The following is a 23,423-nucleotide window of genomic DNA, read 5'->3' on the forward strand; positions in this document are numbered from 1 at the left end:
TCATCGTGAGCTTCAGGTGATTAAATGAGGACATTCGGGCACTGAATAGAAATCAATGGTATAATTAAAGGGGGAATAATTGCCAAACTAGCACAAAAATCATTTCCTCCTTACTGCCCACTTGTCATTCATTCTTGGCTTATTAATAGGAATCCTCCTGGGCAGTCTATAAGGACATGTTTGTCATCGGAGGCTGAATAAAATGAAACCTTGACACCTGCAATCCGATGTCTTAAGGTACCGTCACATTAAGCGACGCTGCAGCGATAGCGACAACGATGCCGATCGCTGCAGCGTCGCTGTTTGGTCGCTGGAGAGCTGTCACACAGACCGCTCTCCAGCGACCAACGATGCCGAGGTCCCCGGGTAACCAGGGTAAACATCGGGTTGCTAAGCGCAGGGCCGCGCTTAGTAACCCGATGTTTACCCTGGTTGCCAGCGTAAAAGTAAAAAAAACAAACAGTACATGCTCACCTGCGCGTCTCCCAGCGTCTGCTTCCTGACACTGACTGAGCTCCGGCCCTAACAGCAGAGCGGTGACGTCACCGCTGTGCTTTCACTTTCACTTTAGGGCCGGATCTCAGTCAGAGCAGGAAGCAGACGCTGGGAGACGCGCAGGTGAGCATGTACTGTTTGTTTTTTTTACTTTTACGCTGGTAACCAGGGTAAACATCGGGTTACTAAGCGCGGCCCTGCGCTTAGTAACCCGATGTTTACCCTGGTTACCAGTGTAAAACATCGCTGGTATCGTTGCTTTTGGTGTCAAACACAACGATACACGGCGATCGGACGACCAAATAAAGTTCTGGACTTTATTCAGCGACCAGCGACATCACAGCAGGATCCTGATCGCTGCTGCGTGTCAAACTAAACGATATCGCTAGCGAGGACGCTGCAACGTCACGGATCGCTAGCGATATCGTTTAGTGTGACGGTACCTTTAGGGAAGAGTCAGACAGCTGTATAACTCGGACAAAGCTCACCAATGCTCAGACTGGCCGGCCGCTCTCACAACCTAAGCGTAACAGCGACAAGCGGCCAGTTCGGACATTGCGTTGTGACCGTCATCCGAGTTTTACTGCCATCTGACTCTTCTTTTATACCAGGGGAATTTTCTTATATGTAAATGATCTGTTCCAGGCTATGGGACGGACATAGATCTCTGAGAGAATCTGCCTCCAGAGCTTATCTTTAATAAGATGATACGGTGTAATACATGTAACTAACAAAGTACAGTAGATCTGAACACGTTAGCAGCGGCAGCTCTCACTGCTCTGCTGTATGGTTACAATTAGTGAGGAGCGAGTATACTCGTTGCTTGGGTTTTCCCTAGCACTCTCAGGTGATCTCCGAGTATTTGTTTGTGTTCAGAGATTTAGTTTTCATCACCTCAGCTGCATGATTTACAACTGCTAGCCAGGCTGAATACATGTGAGGAAAGCCTGCCTCTGAGATGGAGGCTGGAGCTGAGAGGAACCGGCAGATGTGTCAGCTATAATGACACACAGCTCTGCAGTGAGATCAGGAGAGCAGACTGTCAGTCACTGCATGTCTCACACTGGTAAGTCCTACATTCATGCAATATAAGCTCTGGAGGCAGATTGTTAGGGAGATCTATGTCCGGCCCATAGATCTTAACAGCTCATTTACATGTAAGAAAAATGTGAATTTCTCTGCGATAAGACATCGGATGGCAGATATCAAGGTGTCATTTTGCCCATATGGACGGCTTAGGAAGGTTGATCCTAGTAACAGATTGCCTGTATTGCTCTTCTGTGCCATGTGATTTTGTGCTGGTTGGGCGGCGCAGTCTGGAGTCATGGGGACACAGTCTTGCAGCATGGGTGCTGTGGGGCACCACACCGTCTGCCCTGCTGGTACATTGCCGCTGTGGCGATGGTCGGCTCACGGCTCCGCTCCTCAAGGGCGGTAGGACCCACTACGAGGTTTGACGTGACATGGTAGTGGGCTTCATACAGCCTGATCAGAAAGTTAAACTAAGAACCTCATGTTCCGTTATATATTTTTGCCTAGCGGCATTAGATCATTGTATGATTTTTGGAGATGCTGTCCATTCTCTTTTTTTCAGCTATATGAGAAAGAACCTGGATATTGTCATCCAGGAGGACACTAAAGGGCCAAACAGGGACATGTAGGATGCGCTGATTTCTGTCACCATATTCCATTTATTGATCCTTCTGTGAACTCTGTTCATTACACTATTTCTCCCCACCTGACAGTCATTGACCCCTTTACAGAGGCAGAACTACAGCCGGGTATATGTGCAGCCATGTTTTATATGTTCCTCCATCTCTACCCAGTGATAACAAGTCATTCATCAGTTCCTACCAAACATCTACAATCACACACAACCCACAATATCTGTGTATGTCACTGTCTCTCTACTTACAGTCCGGTGGTCTCTCTGCCGCCATCATCCTCTGTTATCTTTAGTGTTACATCCTCCGTTTCCATTACTCCCTCCTCTTCCTCACTACTGGACACATAACATAGACTTTATGCAGTAACTGTCCCATAAATGACCATTATAGTACTTGCTCCTTTATTCGCGAGTGATACAGTAAGTTCTTACAATCCAATCATAGTGATTTCTTGCAGAGACTTTACAAAATGAATAGAGAACCAAAGACCCTAATAAATGAAATTGTAAAAACTTAGAGCCCTGTGGCCACATTGGAGAGGTGGGACAGATAAGCCAAGACCAAGGGCCCCAAAAATTGTGTGTACTACATTCCTGGTGTACGGGACTCATTAATCATTACCCCCAATCATCCTCTGATACCCAGGGATATGTACGGCCATGTTTTATATCCTCCTCAGTCTTTACCCAGTGATAACAAGTGTTTCCCCATCTACTAATAAAACATCTACAATCGCAAACAATCTATGATATCTACTTACAGTCCGGTGCTCTCACTGCCGCCATCTTCCTCGCTTATGTCTGGTGTTATCACATTCTCGATCACTTCTCCCTCACTACTGGACAAAAAACACAGACTATATGCAGTAGCGCTCACATAAATGACAATTCTTGTAATTGATCCTTCATATGAAGTATTTACGTGGGTTCATACAATACAATCATGGTCGTTTTTGTAGTGTTTTTATAAATGAATTCAGAAAACATAACAAAAAAACATGTACAGTTCTGCGCATTTTCAGTAGGTGTCCCATCCCATTCCCAGAACATTGCTTCTTCAATAGTATCATGATCTTCAATCATTTATTACTCCATTTCTGACCCTCTGTTCATTATCCCCTTTCTCACGAGATGACATTCATCGACCCTTTACAGGGGCAGACCTACAGCCGTGTCAGACACAGAGACTGCAATGGGGCTAGAAATCAAGTAGGCCTGAGAGGTAGGGGAGGAGCGAGAGGCATGTGCAGGAAGAGAGCTGCCCGACACTGATCAGTGCAGGAGAGGAAGCTGAAGGGGACCTGCAAAGGTCCTAATTAGCTCTAGGCCCCTCCCTGATGTCACATGCCTGCAAGCAATTTGATAAAATGGAGGGATAGAAATGGAGATCAACTTTATGGACGATACTGAACTGCTCAGGAATAAAGGATCTGATATCACTGGTCTTTTGTTTTTGGTTCCTCCATCAGTTATCATTATGTATGTGCAGGGTGTTATACCAAGCGATTCGAAGTGCCATAACTATAAGTATATAATATTGTACTATCTATGTACTGTGTCTGCCATATATGACCTCCTACGAAGCCCGGCCTGAACCTTCTTCAGTCTGGACCATAACAAGTCATTTACCAGTTACTATCTTCAAACATCTATGTTGGTGGACGCCCTATAATATCTGTACATGTCACTGTCTCTCTACTTACAGTCCACTGCTCTCACTGTCGCCATCTTCCTCGCTTATGTCTGGTGTTATCACATTCACGACCACTTCTCCCTCACTACTGGACATAAAACACAGACTATATGCAGTAGCGCTCACATAAATGACAATTCTTGTAATTGATCCTTCATATGAAGTATTTACGTGGGTCCATACAATACAATCATGGTCTTTTTTTGTAGTGTTTTTATAAATGAATTCAGAAAACATAACAAAAAAACGGTGTACAGTTCTGCACATTTTCAGTAGGTGTCCCATCTCATTCCCAGAACATTGCTTCTTCAATAGTATCATGATCTTCAATCATTTATTGTTCCATTTTTGACCCTCTGTACATTATCCCCTTTATCATGAGTTGACATTCATCGACCCTTTGCAGGGGCAGACCTACAGCCGTGTCAGACATAGAGACTGCAATGGGGCTAGAAATCAAGTAGGCCTGAGAGGTGGGGGAGGAGCGAGAGGCATGTGCAGGATGATAGCTGCCCGACACTGATCAGCGCAGGAGGGGAAGCTGAAGGGGACCTGCAAAGGTCCTAATTAGCCCTAGGCCCCTCCCAGATGTCACATACCTGCAAGCAACTTGATAGAATGGAGGGTAGAAATGGAGAACAACTTTATGGACGATGCTGAACTGCTCAGGAATAAAGGATCTGATATCACTGGTCTTTTTTTTAGCTCCTCCATCAGTTATCATTATGTATGTGCAGCCGGGTTTTATACCAAGCGATTGGAAGTGCCATGACTATAAGTATATAATATTGTACTATCTATGTACTGTGTCTGCCATGTGTGATCTCCTACGAAGCCCGGCCTGAACATTCTTCAGTCTGTACCATAACAAGTCATTCATCAGTTACTATCATCAAACATCTATGGTGGTGGACGCCCTATAATATCTGTACATGCCACTATCTCTCTACTTACAGTCCGGTGCTCTCACTGTCGCCATCTTCCTCACTTATTTCTGGTGTTATCACATTCACGACCACTTCTCCCTCACTGCTGGACATAAAACACAGACTATATGCAGTAGCGCTCACATAAATGACAATTCTTGTAATCGCTCTTTCATATGAAGTATATAAGTGGGTTCATACAATACAATCATGGTCGTTTTTTGTAGTGTTTTTATAAATAAATTCAGAAAACATAACAAAAAACATGTACAGTTCTGCGCATTTTCAGTAGGTGTCCCATCCCATACCCAGAACATTGCTTCTTCAATAGTATCATGATCTTCAATCAATTATTGCTCCATTTCTGACCCTCTGTTCATTATCCCCTTTCTCATGAGTTGACATTCATCGACCCTTTGCAGGGGCAGACCTACAGCCGTGTCAGACACAGAGACTGCAATGGGACTAGAAATCAAGTAGGCCTGAGAGGTGGGGGAGGAGCGAGAGTCATGTGCAGGAAGAGAGCTGCCCGACACTGATCAGTGCAGGAGAGGAAGCTGAAGGGGAACTGCAAAGGCCCTAATTAGCTCTAGGGCCCTCCCTGATGTCACATGCCTTCAAGCTATTTGATAGAAATGGAGAATAACTTTATGTACAATACTGAACTGCTCAGGAATAAAGGATCTGACGTCATTGGTCTTTTGTTTTTGACTCCTCCATCAGTTATCATTATTTATGTGCAGCCGGGTTTTATACCAAGCAATCGGAAGTGCCATAACTATAAGTATATAATATTGCACTATCTATGTACTGTTTCTGCCTTGTGTGACCTCCCACGAAGCCCGGCCTGAACCTTCTTCAGTCTGTACCATAACAAGTCATTCATCAGTTACTATCAAACATCTACATTGGTGGACGCCCTATAATATCTGGACATGTCACTGTCTCTCTACTTACAGTCCGGTGCTCTCACTGCCGCCATCTTCCTCGCTTATGTCTGGTGTTATCACATTCACGACCACTTCTCCCTCACTACTGGAAACAAGACACAGACTATATGCAGTAGCGCTCACATAAATGACAATTATTGTAATTGATCCTTCATATGGAGTATTTACGTGGGTTCATACAATACAATTATGGTCGTTTTATGTAGTGTTTTTATAAATGAATTCAGAAATCATAACAAAAAAAGTGTACAGTTCTGCGCATTTTCAGTAGGTGTCCCATCTCATCACCAGAACATTGCTTCTTCAATAGTATCATGATCTTCAATCATTTATTGCTCTATTTCTGACCCTCTGTTCATTATCACCTTTCTCACGAGATGACATTCATCGACCCTTTACAGGGGCAGACCTACAGCCGTGTCAGACATAGAGACTGCAATGGGGCTAGAAATCAAGTAGGCCTGAGAGGTGGGGGAGGAGCGAGAGGCATGTGCAGGAAGAGAGCTGCCCGACACTGATCAGTGCAGGAGAGGAAGCTGAAGGGGACCTGCAAAGGTCCTAATTAGCTCTAGGCCCCTCACTGATGTCACATGCCTGCAAGAAATTTGATAAAATGGAGGGATAGAAATGGAGAACAACTTTATAGATGATACTGAACTGCTCAGGAATAAAGGATCTGATATCACTGGTCTTTTGTTTTTGGCTCCTCCATCAGATATCGTTATTTATGTGCAGCCGGGTTTTATACCAAGCGATCGGAAGTGCCATAACTATAAGTATATAATATTGTACTATCTATATTGTATGTACAGTATATATCACCCATTATATCTGTGGTCTCCAATTCTCCATTTACCTACTCACTCTACAACTCTCACTCTCCACAGATGTTTCCTCTTCTTCTTCCTCACTATTAGAGGCATAAAATAAGTCATATAAATCATATATAATCTCTTTTGACATCCAGAGGACACAGGGTTATATGAAGACTTGAGTAGGATATGCTGAATGAAGGGTCCAGATTAATCCCTTAAAAAGGGGCACTATCTCTTTATGAAGCATGCTCAAGGACTGAGTCTGCTCCCTGCCATGTCGGTGATGGCTCTTTTATACAGTGGTTACGGGAAGTATTCAGACCCCTTTAAATTTTTCACTCTTTGTTTCATTGCAGCCATTTAATAAATTTAACAAAGTTATTTTTTCTCATTAATGTACACTCTGCACCCCATCTTGACTGAAAAAAAGAGAAATATAGAAATTTTTGCATATTTATTTAAAAAGAAAAACTGAAATAAAACATGATCATAAGTATTCAGACCCTTTGCTCAGACACTCATATTTAAGTCACATGCTGTCCATTTCCTTGTGATCCTCCTTGAGATGTTTCTCTCCTTCATTGGCGTCCATCTGTGTTTAAATAAACTGATAGGACTTGATTTGGAAAGGCGCACACCTGTCTATATAAGCCCTCACAGCTCACAGTGCATGTCAGACCAAATGAGAATCATGAGGTCAAAGGAGCTGGCCAAGGAGCTCAGAGACAGAAATGTGGCAAGGCATAGATCTGGCCAAGGTTACAACAGAATTTCTGCAGTACTCAACGTTCTTAAGAGCACAGTGGCCTCCATAATCCTTAAATGGAAGAAGTGTCGGACCACTAGACGTCTTCCTAGACCTGGCCGTTCAGCCAAACTGAGCAATCGTGGGAGAAGAGCCTTGGTGAGAGGGGTGAAGAAGAACCCCAAGATCAATGTAGCTGAGCTCCAGAGATGCAGTAGGGAGATTGAAGAAAGTTCCACAAAGTCAACTATCACTGCAGCCCTCCACCAGGCAGAGTGGCCCAACAGAAGCCTCTCCTCAGTGCAAGACATATGAAAGCCCACATAGAGTTTGCTAAAAAACACATGAAGGACTCCCAGACTATGAGAAATAAGATTCTCTGCTCTGATGAGACAAAAATAGACCTTTTTGGTGATAATTCTAAGCGGTATGTGTGGAGAAAACCAGGCACTGCTCATCAGCTGCCCAATACAATCCCAACAGTGAAACATGGTGGTGGCAGCATCATGCTATGGGGGTCGTTTTCAGCTGCAGGGACAGGACAACTGGTTGTCATTGAAGGAAACATAAATGCGGCCAAGTACAGAGATATCCTGGATGAAAACCTCTTCCAGAGTGCTCTGGACCTCAGACTTGGCCGAAGGTTCACCTTCCAACAAGACAATGACCCTAAGCACACAGCTAAAATACCAAAGGAGCGGCTTCAGAACAACTGTGTGACCATTCTTGACTGGCCCAGCCAGAGCCCTGACCTAAATCCAATTGAGCATCTCTGGAGAGACCTGAAAATGGCGTCCACCAACGTTCACCATACAACCTGACGGAACTGGAGAGGATCTGCAAGGAAGAATGGCCGAGGATCCCCAAATCCAGGGGTGAAAAACTTGTTGCATCATTCCCTAGAAGACTCATGGCTGTACTAGCTCAAAAGGGGCTTCTACTCAATACTGAGCAAAGGGGCTGAATACTTATGACTAGGGTTGAGCGACTTTCATTTTTTTAAGATCGAGTAGGGTTTTGGGAAACCCGATTTTGTCCAGAGTCGAGTCGAGTGCAGTCGGCCGATTATCGCTAAAAGTCGGGGATCGACCGAAACACGAAACCCAATGCAAGTCAATGGGGAAGCATAGTCGGCAGTGAGTGGAGGCCAGGAAAACACCTACAGTGCCCATTTTAATGCCAAAAACATCCATTCTTGTTTCTGAAGCTTGTCAATCTTAATTAACTTTATAATAATAGTTGGGCATAGGGAATTGGGGGTCATTTGGCAAAAGTTGTGGGGGGAGTAGGGCCGGCTCAAGTTTTTCGTGGGCCCAGGAAATGCGGACTACGTCACGGCGGTGTTGCAGGGAAAGGTAATTATTTAAAAGTTGCAAGTGCTGTGATCCTGAGCAAGCAGGGGGGGGGCCCACTCGTTCGCATTGCCACTGGCACAGGGCCCCTCAAAGTACGGCGGTGTGTTTGCATGGCGGGGGCGCCTCCCACCAGCAGCGACACTTTTGCGTACTCTGAGGGGCCCTGTGCCAGTGACGTCGCCAACGAGTATGCCCCCCCACCTGATGAAGGAACCTGCACTTTCATCTGCACCTTCCTCTTTGTCCCTGTGTAAGGTGGTATAACATGCGGGAAGGGGAACCTTACTTTCAGCAGGGACAGATTCTGGCTGTGTAGAGTACAAGGGGAATGTAGTGGTCTCGGTCAATGTACCAGCAGACTCATTTAGCAGTGGCTGGGCAATGGGCAGGATGAGGAGGAAACAGATATAGGGCCAAAGAATAAAGTAGGCTACATGCAGTTCAAAATTGGTAACAGGACTAAACAGGCGGCATTGCTTTGTTCAGTGGAGTAGCAAACCCAAGAGCAGCAGACACTGTTTCAAGGGCCTAACCACACTAGTAGGCCAAATGCAGTTTAATATCTGATAGTATAGGGCGAAAGCCAGAATGTGGAAGCTCAGCTTTGTTCAGTTGAGGACAACACCAGGGAGGGGCAGACACCTTTAGTAGGCCGGAAAAGCCTATTGCATTTTTTAAAATGGTAATTTGGAGCAGAAGGTTGAAGCTCAGCTTTATTTAGTTGAGGGCAACACCAGGGAGGGGCAGAAGCCGTTAGTAGGCCCTAACCACCTTTTTTTTTTTTAAAACCACATAATGAGAGCCGGAAGGTTGAAGCTCAGCTTTATTTAGTTGAGGACAACACCAGGGAGGGGCAGAAGCCATTAGTAGGCCCTAACCACCTTTTTTTTTTTTAAAACCACATAATGAGAGCCGGAAGGTTGAAGCTCAGCTTTATTTAGTTGAGGACAACACCAGGGAGGGGCAGAAGCCGTTAGTAGGCCCTAACCACCTTTTTTTTTTTTAAAACCACATAATGAGAGCCGGAAGGTTGAAGCTCAGCTTTATTTAGTTGAGGACAACACCAGGGAGGGGCAGAAGCCGTTAGTAGGCCCTAACCACCTTTTTTTTTTTTAAAACCACATAATGAGAGCCGGAAGGTTGAAGCTCAGCTTTATTTAGTTGAGGACAACACCAGGGAGGGGCAGAAGCCGTTAGTAGGCCCTAACCACCTTTTTTTTTTTTAAAACCACATAATGAGAGCCGGAAGGTTGAAGCTCAGCTTTATTTAGTTGAGGACAACACCAGGGAGGGGCAGAAGCCGTTAGTAGGCCCTAACCACCTTTTTTTTTTTTAAAACCACATAATGAGAGCCGGAAGGTTGAAGCTCAGCTTTATTTAGTTGAGGACAACACCAGGGAGGGGCAGAAGCCGTTAGTAGGCCCTAACCACCTTTTTTTTTTTTAAAACCACATAATGAGAGCCGGAAGGTTGAAGCTCAGCTTTATTTAGTTGAGGACAACACCAGGGAGGGGCAGAAGCCGTTAGTAGGCCCTAACCACCTTTTTTTTTTTTAAAACCACATAATGAGAGCCGGAAGGTTGAAGCTCAGCTTTATTTAGTTGAGGACAACACCAGGGAGGGGCAGAAGCCGTTAGTAGGCCCTAACCACCTTTTTTTTTTTTAAAACCACATAATGAGAGCCGGAAGGTTGAAGCTCAGCTTTATTTAGTTGAGGACAACACCAGGGAGGGGCAGAAGCCGTTAGTAGGCCCTAACCACCTTTTTTTTTTTTAAAACCACATAATGAGAGCCGGAAGGTTGAAGCTCAGCTTTATTTAGTTGAGGACAACACCAGGGAGGGGCAGAAGCCGTTAGTAGGCCCTAACCACCTTTTTTTTTTTTAAAACCACATAATGAGAGCCGGAAGGTTGAAGCTCAGCTTTATTTAGTTGAGGACAACACCAGGGAGGGGCACACAGACAGACTCCTTTAGTAGGCCTGAAAAGCCTATTGCATTTTTCAAAATGGTAATTTGGAGCAGAAGGTTGAAGCTCAGCTTTATTTAGTTGAGGGCAACACCAGGGAGGGGCAGAAGCCGTTAGTAGGCCCTAACCAAAGTTGAAGGCCAAATGCAGTTTAATTTCTGATACTATAGGCCGAAAGCCAGAAGGTGGAAGTTCCGATTTAGACAGTGGAGCACAATTTGAATTAGGGACTGCAGACAGACTTAGTAGGCTGTCCCCTGTGGACCATGCATCCACCACATTAACCCATTGCGCCGTAATGGACACGTAATCTTCCGTGGCCATGCCTACAGGTCCATGCGTCTGTTGTCAGGTGCACCTTTGTACTCACAGATTGCCAGAGTGCATGGACAATGCGGTCTTCTACATGCTGGTGGAGGGTTGGGATGGCTTTTCTCGCAAAAGAAGTGTCGACTGGTTAGCTTGTAGCGTGGTACAGCGTAGTCCATCATGGCCTTATTAATAGTAAATAAAATATATAACTAGGCTCTATGAACTTTTAAATAGGTTCCAGGGGTACACGGGCAGCATTGGTGTGGTCAGTGGAGGAGTATTGCAAGTAGGGGCTGCAGACAGGCTATCAAAGGCCTAAAATAACAAACAGTAGGCAGTCATGGCAGTTTTACATCGGTTACATGGATACACAGGCAGGCACTCCAGGCAGCATTGTGGTCAGTGGAGGAGTATTGCAAGTAGGGGCCGCAGACAGGCTATCAAAGGCCTAAAATAACAAACAATAGGCTCATTGCAGTTTTACAGCGGTTACATGGATAGACGGGCAGGCAGCTTGGTGGTGGTGAGTGGAGGAGTATTTAAAGTAGGGACCGCAGACAGGCTTCAAAGGCCTAACATAAGAAAATGGGCTGGCTGTAGGCACTTTATAATTGGTTCCAGGGGTACACGGGCAGCAGTGGTCTGGTCAGTGGAGGAGTATTTAAAGTAGGGACCGCAGACAGGCTTCAAAGGCCTAACATAAGAAAATGGGCTGGCTGTAGGCACTTTATAATTGGTTCCAGGGGTACACGGGCAGCAGTGGTCTGGTCAGTGGAGGAGTATTTAAAGTAGGGACCGCAGACAGGCTTCAAAGGCCTAACATAAGAAAATGGGCTGGCTGTAGGCACTTTATAATTGGTTCCAGGGGTACACGGGCAGCAGTGGTCTGGTCAGTGGAGGAGTATTTAAAGTAGGGACCGCAGACAGGCTTCAAAGGCCTAACATAAGAAAATGGGCTGGCTGTAGGCACTTTATAATTGGTTCCAGGGGTACACGGGCAGCAGTGGTCTGGTCAGTGGAGGAGTATTTAAAGTAGGGACCGCAGACAGGCTATCAAAGGCCTAACATAACAAACAATAGGCTCATGGCAGTTTCACAGCGGTTACATGGATACACGGGCAGGCAGCTTGGTGGTGAGTGGAGGAGTATTTAAAGTAGGGACCGCACACAGGCTATCAAAGGCCTAAAATAACAAACAATAGGCTCATGGCAGTTTCACAGCGGTTACATGGATACACGGGCAGGCAGCTTGGTGGTGAGTGGAGGAGTATTTAAAGTAGGGACCGCACACAGGCTATCAAAGGCCTAAAATAACAAACAATAGGCTCATGGCAGTTTCACAGCGGTTACATGGATACACGGGCAGGCAGCTTGGTGGTGGTGAGTGGAGGAGTATTTAAAGTAGGGACCGCAGACAGGCTTCAAAGGCCTAACATAAGAAAATGGGCTGGCTGTAGGCACTTTATAATTGGTTCCAGGGGTACACGGGCAGCAGTGGTCTGGTCAGTGGAGGAGTATTTAAAGTAGGGACCGCAGACAGGCTATCAAAGGCCTAACATAACAAACAATAGGCTCATGGCAGTTTCACAGCGGTTACATGGATACACGGGCAGGCAGCTTGGTGGTCAGTGGAGGAGTATTTAAAGTAGGGACCGCAGACAGGCTATCAAAGGCCTAAAATAACAAACAATAGGCTCATGGCAGTTTTACAGCGGTTACATGGATACACAGGCAGCTTGGTGGTGAGTGGAGGAGTAGTGCAAGGAGTGTCTGTCCCAGTACTCCCAAAATATAAATAGATGTTAATGTCTCGCAAAACAACCAAAACAAAAAAAAAAGGTGGCATACTTAGGTACAGGGGTGGGCTCATCTACTGAGTTTCTGACATTGTAATTTGGCAGTAACTATTTAATGGTGCCAATATAGGACACAGACACAGACTACTTTAAGTTGCATCATAGATGTCTACAAATTTGTATTGTCAGTGCCAGACATTGAATGATGTCAGCGAATAGACTAAAGATTGGTGGAGCTGTGCGACATAATTTTGCACGTGGTAGAGCACATTTTGAGCTGGGGTAGGGGGGAACTCTCTTGAGGCCGGCGGGACCGCCCCAGGGCCCCTCATGTTACAACGGTGTGTCTGACGTTGGGTGCGCACCACCACCGCCAGAGACACTACATTGTACTATGAGGGACCCAGTAGCAATGCCGTCAACCAAAAGCGAGCACACCCACCTCTTCAGACAAACAGCAGTCTCACGGGTGCTTGCGCCAAGTCGCGATACCACGGCCCCGTGTGGGGAGTTTTGCCATTTAGGGAGGTGTAAACATGTCGTATGCTGTACAATCAGCTGCAGCAAATTAGACATCAGAAAAGTAATTCACAGGCAAGAGCTTTTCATAGGAAAGCTAGGTGTCGGCCGGGCAAGGTGGGGCAAAAGATTTCGAAATCCAGTTGTGGTTCATTTTAATGAATGTTAGATCGTCAACATTTTGGGTAGCCAGACGAGTCCTTTTTTCGGTTAATATTGAACCTGCAGCACTGAATACTCTTTCTGATAGGACACTTGCTGCCGGGCAAGCAAGCTCCTGCAATGCATATTCTGCCAATTCTGGCCAGGTGTCTAATTTGGAGGCCCAGTAATCAAATGGGAATGACGGTTGAGGGAGAACATCGATAAGGGATGAAAAATATTTAGTAACCATACTGGACAAATGTTGTCTCCTGTCACTTTCAATTGATGCAGCAGTACCTGTCCTGTCTGCGGTCATAGCAAAATCACTCCACAACCTGGTCAGAAAACCCCTCTGTCCAACGCCACTTCTGATGTGTGCACCCCTAACACTCCTAGTCTGCTGCCCCCTGGAGCTTGTGTGAGAACGATCACGTGCGCTGTGTGCTGGGAATGCCTGAAGCAAACGGTCAACAAGAGTTGATTGTTTGGTTGCTAATATTAGTTCCAAGTTCTCATGTGGCATAATATTTTGCAATTTGCCTTTATAGCGTGGATCAAGGAGGCAGGCCAACCAGTAATCGTCATCGTTCATCATTTTCGTAATGCGTGTGTCCCTTTTTAGGATACGTAAGGCATAATCCGCCATGTGGGCCAAAGTTCCAGTTGTCAAATCTCCGGTTGTGATTGGTTGAGGGGCAGTTGCAGGCAAATCTACGTCACTTGTGTCCCTCAAAAAACCAGAACCCGGCCGTGACACGCAACCAATTTCCTGTGCCCCCGTGAAAGTTTCCGCATTAAAAATATACTCATCCCCATCATCCTCCTCGTCCTCCACCTCCTCTTCGCCCGCTACCTCGTCCTGTACACTGCCCTGACCAGACAATGGCTGACTGTCATCAAGGCTTCCCTCTTCCTCTGGTGCAGACGCCTGCTCCTTTATGTGCGTCAAACTTTGCATCAGCAGACGCATTAGGGGGATGCTCATGCTTATTACGGCGTTGTCTGCACTAACCAGCCGTGTGCATTCCTCAAAACACTGAAGGACTTGACACATGTCTTGTATCTTCGACCACTGCACACCTGACAACTCCATGTCTGCCATCCTACTGCCTGCCCGTGTATCCTCCCACAAATAAATAACAGCACGCCTCTGTTCGCACAGTCTCTGAAGCATGTGCAGTGTTGAGTTCCACCTTGTTGCAACGTCTATGATTAGGCGATGCTGGGGAAGGTTCAAAGACCGCTGATAGGTCTGCATACGGCTGGCGTGTACAGGCGAACGTCGGATATGTGAGCAAAGTGCACGCACTTTGAGGAGCAGGTCGAAGAACCCAGGATAAGTTTTCAATAAGCACTGCACCACCAGGTTTAAGGTGTGAGCCAGGCAAGGAATGTGTTTCAGTTGGGAAAGGGAGATGGCAGCCATGAAATTCCTTCCGTTATCACTCACTACCTTGCCTGCCTCAAGATCTACTGTGCCCAGCCACGACTGCGTTTCTTGTTGCAAGAACTCGGACAGAACTTCCGCGGTGTGTCTGTTGTCGCCCAAACACTTCATAGCCAATACAGCCTGCTGACGCTTGGCAGTAGCTGGCCCATAATGGGACAACTGGTGTGCAACAGTGTCATCTGCCGATGGAGTGGTTGGCCGACTGCGTTCTGTGGAAGAGCTGTAGCTTCTGCAGGAGGACGAGGAGGAGGAGGAGGGGGTGCGAACGCCTACAGCCAACTGTTTCCTAGACCGTGGGCTAGGCACAACTGTCCCTAAATTGATGTCGCCTGTGGACCCTGCATCCACCACATTCACCCAGTGTGCCGTGATGGACACATAACGTCCCTGGCCATGCCTACTGGTCCATGCATCTGTAGTCAGGTGCACCTTTGTACTCACAGATTGCCTAAGTGCATGGACGATGCGCTGTTTAACATGCTGGTGCAGGGCTGGGATGGCTTTTCTGGAAAAAAAGTGTCGACTAGGTAGCTCGTATCGTGGTTCAGCGTACTCCATCAGGGCTTTAAAAGCTTCGCTTTCAACTAAACGGTAGGGCATCATCTCTAACGAGATTAGTCTAGCTATGTGGGCGTTAAAACCCTGTGTACGCGGATGCGAGGATAAGTACTTCCTTTTTCTAACCAGAGTCTCATGTAGGGTGAGCTGGACTGGAGAGCAGGAGATCGTGGAACTTTCGGGTGTGCCGGTGTACATGGCAGACTGAGAGACGGTTGGAGACGGTATTGTTTCCGCCGGTGCCCTAGATGCAATATTTCCTCCTACTAAACTGGTGATTCCCTGACCCTGACTGCTTTTGGCTGGCAAAGAAACCTGCACAGATACTGCCGGTGGTGCGGAAAATGGTGGCCTTACAGTGACGGAAGGGATGTTGCGTTGCTGACTAGCTTCATTGGCCGAGGGTGCTACAACCTTAAGGGACGTTTGGTAGTTAGTCCAGGCTTGAAAATGCATGGTGGTTAAGTGTCTATGCATGCAACTAGTATTTAGACTTTTCAGATTCTGACCTCTGCTTAAGCTAGTTGAACATTTTTGACAGATGACTTTGCGCTGATCAGTTGGATGTTGTTTAAAAAAATGCCAGACTGCACTCTTCCTAGACTCGGATCCCTTTTCAGGGATTGCAGACTGAGCTTTAACCGGATGGCCACGCTGTCCTCCAACAGGTTTTGGCTTTGACACGCGTTTTGGGCCAGATACGGGCCCGGCAGATGGAACCTGTTGCGATGTTGATGCCTGCTGCGGCCCCTCCTCCACCTCCGCTTCTGAACTACTGCCGCCTGCACCCTGTTCCCCCAATGGCTGCCAATCGGGGTCAATAACTGGGTCATCTATTACCTCCTCTTCGAGCTCGTGTGCAACTTCGTCTGTGTCACTGTGTCGGTCGGTGGTATAGCGTTCGTGGCGGGGCAACATAGTCTCATCAGGGTCTGATTGTGGATCTGTACCCTGAGAGGGCAATGTGGTGGTCTGAGTCAAAGGAGCAGCATAGTACTCTGGCTGTGGCTGTGCATCAGTGCACTCCATGTCAGAATCTACTTGTAATGGGCATGGCCTGTTAAATGTTTCACTTTCTAAGCCAGGGACGGTATGTGTAAAGAGCTCCATGGAGTGACCCGTTGTGTCGCCTGCTGCATCCTTCTCTCTTGTTGTAGTTTTTGCTGAGGAGGACAAGGAAGCGACTTGTCCCTGACCGTGAACATCCACAAGCGACGCGCTGCTTTTACATTTACCAGTTTCGGAAGAGGAGGCAAAAGAGCTAGAGGCTGAGTCTGCAATGTAAGCCAAAACTTGCTGTTGCTGCTCAGCCTTTAAAAGCGGTTTTCCTACTCCCAGAAAAGAGAGCGTTCGAGGCCTTGTGTAGCCTGACGACGAAACTGGCTCCACAGCTCCAGACTTAGGTGGAATATTTTTATCCCCACGACCACCTGATGCTCCACTACCACTACCATCATTACCAGCTGACAATGAACGCCCACGACGACCTCTTGCACCAGACTTCCTCATTGTTTAAAAATCGTAACCAAACTAACTTTATTTGTTGCTGTCAAACAACTTACACGGTGAGCTATAACTTCAGTATGATTTCAATATCCCTTAACAGGTTGGTGAGACCACAAGGAAAATCAGGCACAATGTTACACACTCTGTTTTCTGTGACACCAAATCACAGAGATGACACACACGCAGGACTGTCACTCAAGCACTAATGTCAATATTAATCTCCCACCTAATTTATTTATTTTTTTTTCTCTGTGAGACTTTAGAAACCAAATAATATTTAAAAAAAAAACAAAAAAACAAGGCTTTCTATGGCCCACTGAATGAGAGATGGCACGCACAGGAGTGGCACACAAGCCCTGACTGAGGCCAATATTTTTCTCCCACTGATTGATGTAGTGTTTTTGTGTTGAGGTTGATTTTAAAACACAAATGAAGGAAAAAAATAAAAAGGCTTTCTATGGCCCACAATTAGAGAGAGAGGTGGCACACCCAGGAGTCAAGACTGGCACACAAGCTGAAATGGCAATATTACTCTCCCACTGTTTTTTTATGTATTTTTTTTTTATTTTCAGGGAGACTTTAGAAACCAAATAATATTAAAAAAACCAAAAAATAAATAGGCTTTCTATGGCCCACTGAATGAAAGGGAGAGAGGTGGCACACCCAGGAGTCAAGACTGGCACACAAGCTGAAAGGGCAATATTACTCTCCCACTGTTTTTTTATGTTTTTTTTTTTTTTATTTTCAGGGAGACTTTAGAAACCAAATAATATTAAAAAAACCAAAAAATAAATAGGCTTTCTATGGCCCACAATTAGAGAGAGAGGTGGCACACCCAGGAGTCAAGACTGGCACACAAGCTGAAATGGCAATATTACTCTCCCACTGTTTTTTTATGTTTTTTTTTTTTATTTTCAGGGAGACTTTAGAAACCAAATAATATTAAAAAAAAACAAAAAAACAAGGCTTTCTATGGCCCACTGAATGAGAGGGAGAGAGGTGGCACACCCAGGAGTCAAGACTGGCACACAAGCTGAAATGGCAATATTACTCTCCCACTGTTTTTTTATGTATTTTTTTTTTTTATTTTCAGGGAGACTTTAGAAACCAAATAATATTAAAAAAACCAAAAAATAAATAGGCTTTCTATGGCCCACTGAATGAAAGGGAGAGAGGTGGCACACCCAGGAGTCAAGACTGGCACACAAGCTGAAAGGGCAATATTACTCTCCCACTGTTTTTTTATGTATTTTTTTTTTTTATTTTCAGGGAGACTTTAGAAACCAAATAATATTAAAAAAACCAAAAAATAAATAGGCTTTCTATGGCCCACAATTAGAGAGAGAGGTGGCACACCCAGGAGTCAAGACTGGCACACAAGCTGAAATGGCAATATTACTCTCCCACTGTTTTTTTATGTTTTTTTTTTTTATTTTCAGGGAGACTTTAGAAACCAAATAATATTAAAAAAAAAACAAAAAAACAAGGCTTTCTATGGCCCACTGAATGAGAGGGAGAGAGGTGGCACACCCAGGAGTCAAGACTGGCACACAAGCTGAAATGGCAATATTACTCTCCCACTGTTTTTTTATGTTTTTTTTTTTTATTTTCAGGGAGACTTTAGAAACCAAATAATATTAAAAAAAAAACAAAAAAACAAGGCTTTCTATGGCCCACTGAATGAGAGGGAGAGAGGTGGCACACCCAGGAGTCAAGACTGGCACACAAGCTGAAATGGCAATATTACTCTCCCACTGTTTTTTTATGTTTTTTTTTTTTATTTTCAGGGAGACTTTAGAAACCAAATAATATTAAAAAAAAAACAAAAAAACAAGGCTTTCTATGGCCCACTGAATGAGAGGGAGAGAGGTGGCACACCCAGGAGTCAAGACTGGCACACAAGCTGAAAGGGCAATATTACTCTCCCACTGTTTTTTTATGTATTTTTTTTTTTTATTTTCAGGGAGACTTTAGAAACCAAATAATATTAAAAAAAAAAAAAAAAAAAAAAAAATAGGCTTGCTATAGCCCACTGAATGAGAGATAGCACACACAGCAGTGGCACACAAGCCCTGACTGAGGCCAATATTTTTCTCCCACTGATTGATGTAGTGTTTTTGTGTTGAGGTAGATTTTAGAACACAAATCACGGAAAAAATAAATAGGCTTTCTATGGCCCACTGAATGAAAGGGAGAGAGGTGGCACACCCAGGAGTCAAGACTGGCACACAAGCTGAAAGGGCAATATTACTCTCCCACTGTTTTTTTATGTATTTTTTTTTTTTATTTTCAGGGAGACTTTAGAAACCAAATAATATTAAAAAAAAAAAAAAAAAAAAAAATAGGCTTGCTATAGCCCACTGAATGAGAGATAGCACACACAGCAGTGGCACACAAGCCCTGACTGAGGCCAATATTTTTCTCCCACTGATTGATGTAGTGTTTTTGTGTTGAGGTAGATTTTAGAACACAAATCACGGAAAAAATAAATAGGCTTTCTATGGCCCACTGAATGAAAGGGAGAGAGGTGGCACACCCAGGAGTCAAGACTGGCACACAAGCTGAAAGGGCAATATTACTCTCCCACTGTTTTTTTATGTATTTTTTGTTTTTTCAGGGAGACTTTAGAAACCCAATAATATTTAAAAAAAAAAATAAATAGGCTTTCTATGGCCCACTGAATGAGAGGGAGAGAGGTGGCACACCCAGGAGTCAAGACTGGCACACAAGCTGAAAGGGCAATATTATTCTCCCACTGTTTTTTTAGGTTTTTTTTTTTTTTTTCAGGGAGAATTAGAAACCAAATAATATTAAAAAAAAAAAAAAAAAATAGGCTTGCTATAGCCCACTGAATGAGAGATAGCACACACAGCAGTGGCACACAAGCCCTGACTGAGGCCAATATTTTTCTCCCACTGATTGATGTACTGTTTTTGTGTTGAGGTAGATTTTAGAACACAAATCACGGAAAAAATAAATAGGCTTTCTATGGCCCACTCAGTGAGAGATGGCACACACAGGGATGGCACTGTAGCAGAAATGCCAATCTTAATCTCCCACAAAAAAAAAAAAAAAAAAAAAAAAAAAAACTGTCCTACAATTACTATCTCCCTGCAGTAATGTAAGCCAGGTATGGCAGGCAGCAATAGGAGTGGACTGATGCACAAATTAAATAAAAAGTGTGGAAAAACAGAAAAGATAGCTGTGCAGAAAGGAAGGAACAAGAGGATATGTGCTTTGAAAAAAGCAGTTGGTTTCCACAGTGGCGTACACACAGCAATACAGCTATCACGGAGCCTTCTAGGGCAGCCCAATGAGCTACAGCGCTGAGGGGAAAAAAAAAAAAAAATAGCTTCCACAGTCCCTGCACACCGAAGGTGGTGTTGGACAGTGGAAATCGCTACAGCACAAGCGGTTTGGTGGTTAGTGGACCCTGCCTAACGCTCTCCCTGCTTCTGACGAAGCGGCAGCAACCTCTCCCTAAGCTCAGATCAGCAGCAGTAAGATGGCGGTCGGCGGGAACGCCCCTTTATAGCCCCTGTGACGCCGCAGACAGCAAGCCAATCACTGCAATGCCCTTCTCTAAGATGGTGGGGACCAGGATCTATGTCATCACGCTGCCCACACTCTGCGTTCACCTTCATTGGCTGAGAAATGGCGCTTTTCGCGTCATTGAAACGCGACTTTGGCGCGAAAGTCGCGTACCGCATGGCCGACAAGCACAGGGGTCGGATCGGGTTTCATGAGACGCCGACTTAGCCAAAAGTCGGCGACTTTTGAAAATGATCGACCCGTTTCGCTCAACCCTACTTATGACCATGTGATATTTCAGTTTTTCAATTTTAAAAAAAATTCAAAAATTTCTACATTTTTGTTTTTTCAGTCAAGATGGGGTGCAGATTGTACATTAATGAGAAAAAAATGTACTTTTTTGAATTTAGCAAATGGCTGCAATGAAACAAAGAGAAAAATGTAAAGGGGTCTGAACACTTTCCGGACCACTGTATATAAGGACGGTGGGTAGACACTGTGCTGTGGACTGTATATCTGGCACCCAAGAGTACTGATTAAATTAGAGCTAGATCCCATTGCATTTCTCACGATCTCTCTACTTACAGTCCGGTGTTCTCCTCCCTGGTGTCCTCCTCTCTCATCTCGGTCACTGGATCATATCCGTCCTCTGCTCCTTTCTCTTTCTCACTATTGAACACATGACATAGCCCTTTATAAGTGAGGGATACAGGGGTCCGCATATTGCGATCATGGCGCATTTTATGCAATGGTTTTCCATAATCAATGTAAACTGCAGTATTTTTACTGGGATTTTGGAAAGACCTGGTAAGAAATAGACTGTGAAGGAAGCAATTAACCCTCCCTAGTGACAATAAATCCACCATTCATGAACGGGAGAGTTTACTGATGAATTTGGAATTTTACAGGGGAGCGCACAGTTCTGCACAGCTCCAGTAGGGGGCTCTCCTTAGCTGATTAAATGGCGGCACCCGGGCAGAGAATAGAAATAACTGGCCTCCTTAGTGTCCACTTGTCACTTTCTCATTTCTTTGTGCTCTTCTGTGCCGTTCAGCTTCTATAGGAGCAATAAATTGGAAATTGGCCTCCAGTGGGCACTGACCAGAATGATGCCAAAAAGGGCAATCGGGCACTTAGGAGACACTTAATTCAGCGGCCATTTTCCATGTATTGTTCCTTCTATGTCATACCCTTCATTATTTCCTTTCTGACATATATTGCCCCCCTTAGACAGACAAGTGCAGGGCGTGGGGCAGTAATTGTGTAATGGGAACTGATGGGTTACGAAAAAAAAGGAGCATTAAATGAGCAATGGATTAACCCTTGAAATGTGATAATTTGCTGCCTCTTTTCTGAATAGTAACTTTTAAAGTTACTGTACTTTTCGGACTATAGGATGCATTTTTTTCCTCCCAAATTTTGGAGGAAAGTAGGGAGTGCGTCTTAGAGTCCGGTTGCACCTTATAGTCCAGCAGGGGCTGTATATGGGGATGGGGAAGCGGCAGCAGTGGAGGAGCGGGTCAAAGGAGGCAGGAGCCGGCGGTTGCAGCTAACACTTTTTTGCCCACTGGTAAGGAAAATGAAAATTCACTGCTCCCCACGCCCATTATCCTGCTCACCTCTATGCACTAAAGCCGGCGCCCAAAGGTGGGAGAGACTATGGCGTGGGGAGCAGTGAGTATTTCTGAAGCTGATCTTGGCATCACTGCCATACACTGCTTACACGCTGAAATCACCTGCAGGATGGTGATAGGGTGGGTCATGTATACCAGGAAGGGGATAGGGTGGGTCATGTATACCAGGATGGGGATAGGGTGGGTCATGTATACCAGGATGGGGATAAGGAGCCATGTATACCAGGATGGGGATAGGGTGGGTCATGTATACCAGGATGGGGATAGGGTGGGTCATGTATACCAGGATGGGGATAGGGTGAGTCATGTATACCAGGATGGGGATAAGGAGCCATGTATACAAGGATGGGGTTAGGGTGGGTCATGTATACCAGGATGGGGATAGGGTGGGTCATGTATACCAGGATGGGGATAGGGTGGGTCATGTATACCAGGATGGGGATAAGGAGCCATGTATACCAGGATGGGGATAGGGTGGGTCATGTATACCAGGATGGGGATAGGGTGGGTCATGTATACCAGTATGGGGATAAGGAGCCATGTATACCAGGATGGGGATAAGGAGCCATGTATACAAGGATGGGGATAGGGTGGGTCATGTATACCAGCATGGGGATAGGGTGGGTCATGTATACCAGAATGGGGACATATACAGCTCTGGCAAAAATTAAGAGACCACCGCATCAAATCCTTGTCATGGCCGCCCAATCTCCAGACCTGAACCCCATTGAAAAAGACGCATGAAAGCTGTGATTAAAAATCATGGTTATTCCACAAAATATTGATTTCTGAACTCTTCCTGAGGTAAAACATTAGTATTGTTGTTTCTAAATTATTATGAACTTGTTTTCTTTGCATTATTTGAGGTCTGAAAGCATTGTTGTTGTTGTTTTTTTTAATTTTTGACCATTTCTCCTTTCCAGAAAAAAATATAAATATTATTCCTTGGAAGTTTGGAGACATGTTGTCAGAAGAAATTCAAAATTTACATTTTACTCAAAAATATACCTATAAAGAGAAAAATCAGACTAACTGAACATTTTAAAGTGGTCTCTTAATTTTTGCCAGAGCTGTATATCAGGAGGGAACTAATATATCAGGATGGGGGATATTAGTACAGAATTGGAGGACATTACCACTATAAAAGTATTTATGCCTCCCAGCAATGAAAGTTTGAGTGACTTACTTGATGGCCTCCGTGCTCACCCCGGCCGCTCTTATTGGTCTTATTAGCTTTTGTTAGAATCAGTGAGATATCATCTATATATCGGGTCTTGTTAATAAACACAGTGACAAATAGCAGCATTCAGAGGCATAACGATATGGAGGAATTAGGAAAAAGAGAGTTTTCTGGTTTCCGA

At 44.9% G+C, this 23,423-nt stretch overlaps 1 protein-coding gene across 1 annotated transcript in view; it reads right to left on the reverse strand.

The window, feature by feature from the left end:
• Nucleotides 1-23,423, reverse strand: part of LOC143773283 (uncharacterized) — a 43,005-nt gene that overhangs the window by 12,738 nt on the left and 6,844 nt on the right. The window contains exons 3-9 of the mRNA XM_077260768.1: nt 21,014-21,097; nt 6,587-6,640; nt 5,738-5,815; nt 4,809-4,883; nt 3,865-3,942; nt 2,923-3,000; nt 2,411-2,497 (exon numbers count right to left, since the gene is read on the reverse strand). Of these exons, the coding sequence (XP_077116883.1) occupies nt 2,411-2,497; nt 2,923-3,000; nt 3,865-3,942; nt 4,809-4,883; nt 5,738-5,815; nt 6,587-6,640; nt 21,014-21,097 (534 nt within the window). The remainder of the gene's footprint in view (nt 1-2,410; nt 2,498-2,922; nt 3,001-3,864; nt 3,943-4,808; nt 4,884-5,737; nt 5,816-6,586; nt 6,641-21,013; nt 21,098-23,423) is intronic.

This window comes from Ranitomeya variabilis, chromosome 5, assembly GCF_051348905.1.
Source record: "Ranitomeya variabilis isolate aRanVar5 chromosome 5, aRanVar5.hap1, whole genome shotgun sequence".
Taxonomy (NCBI): domain Eukaryota; kingdom Metazoa; phylum Chordata; class Amphibia; order Anura; family Dendrobatidae; genus Ranitomeya; species Ranitomeya variabilis.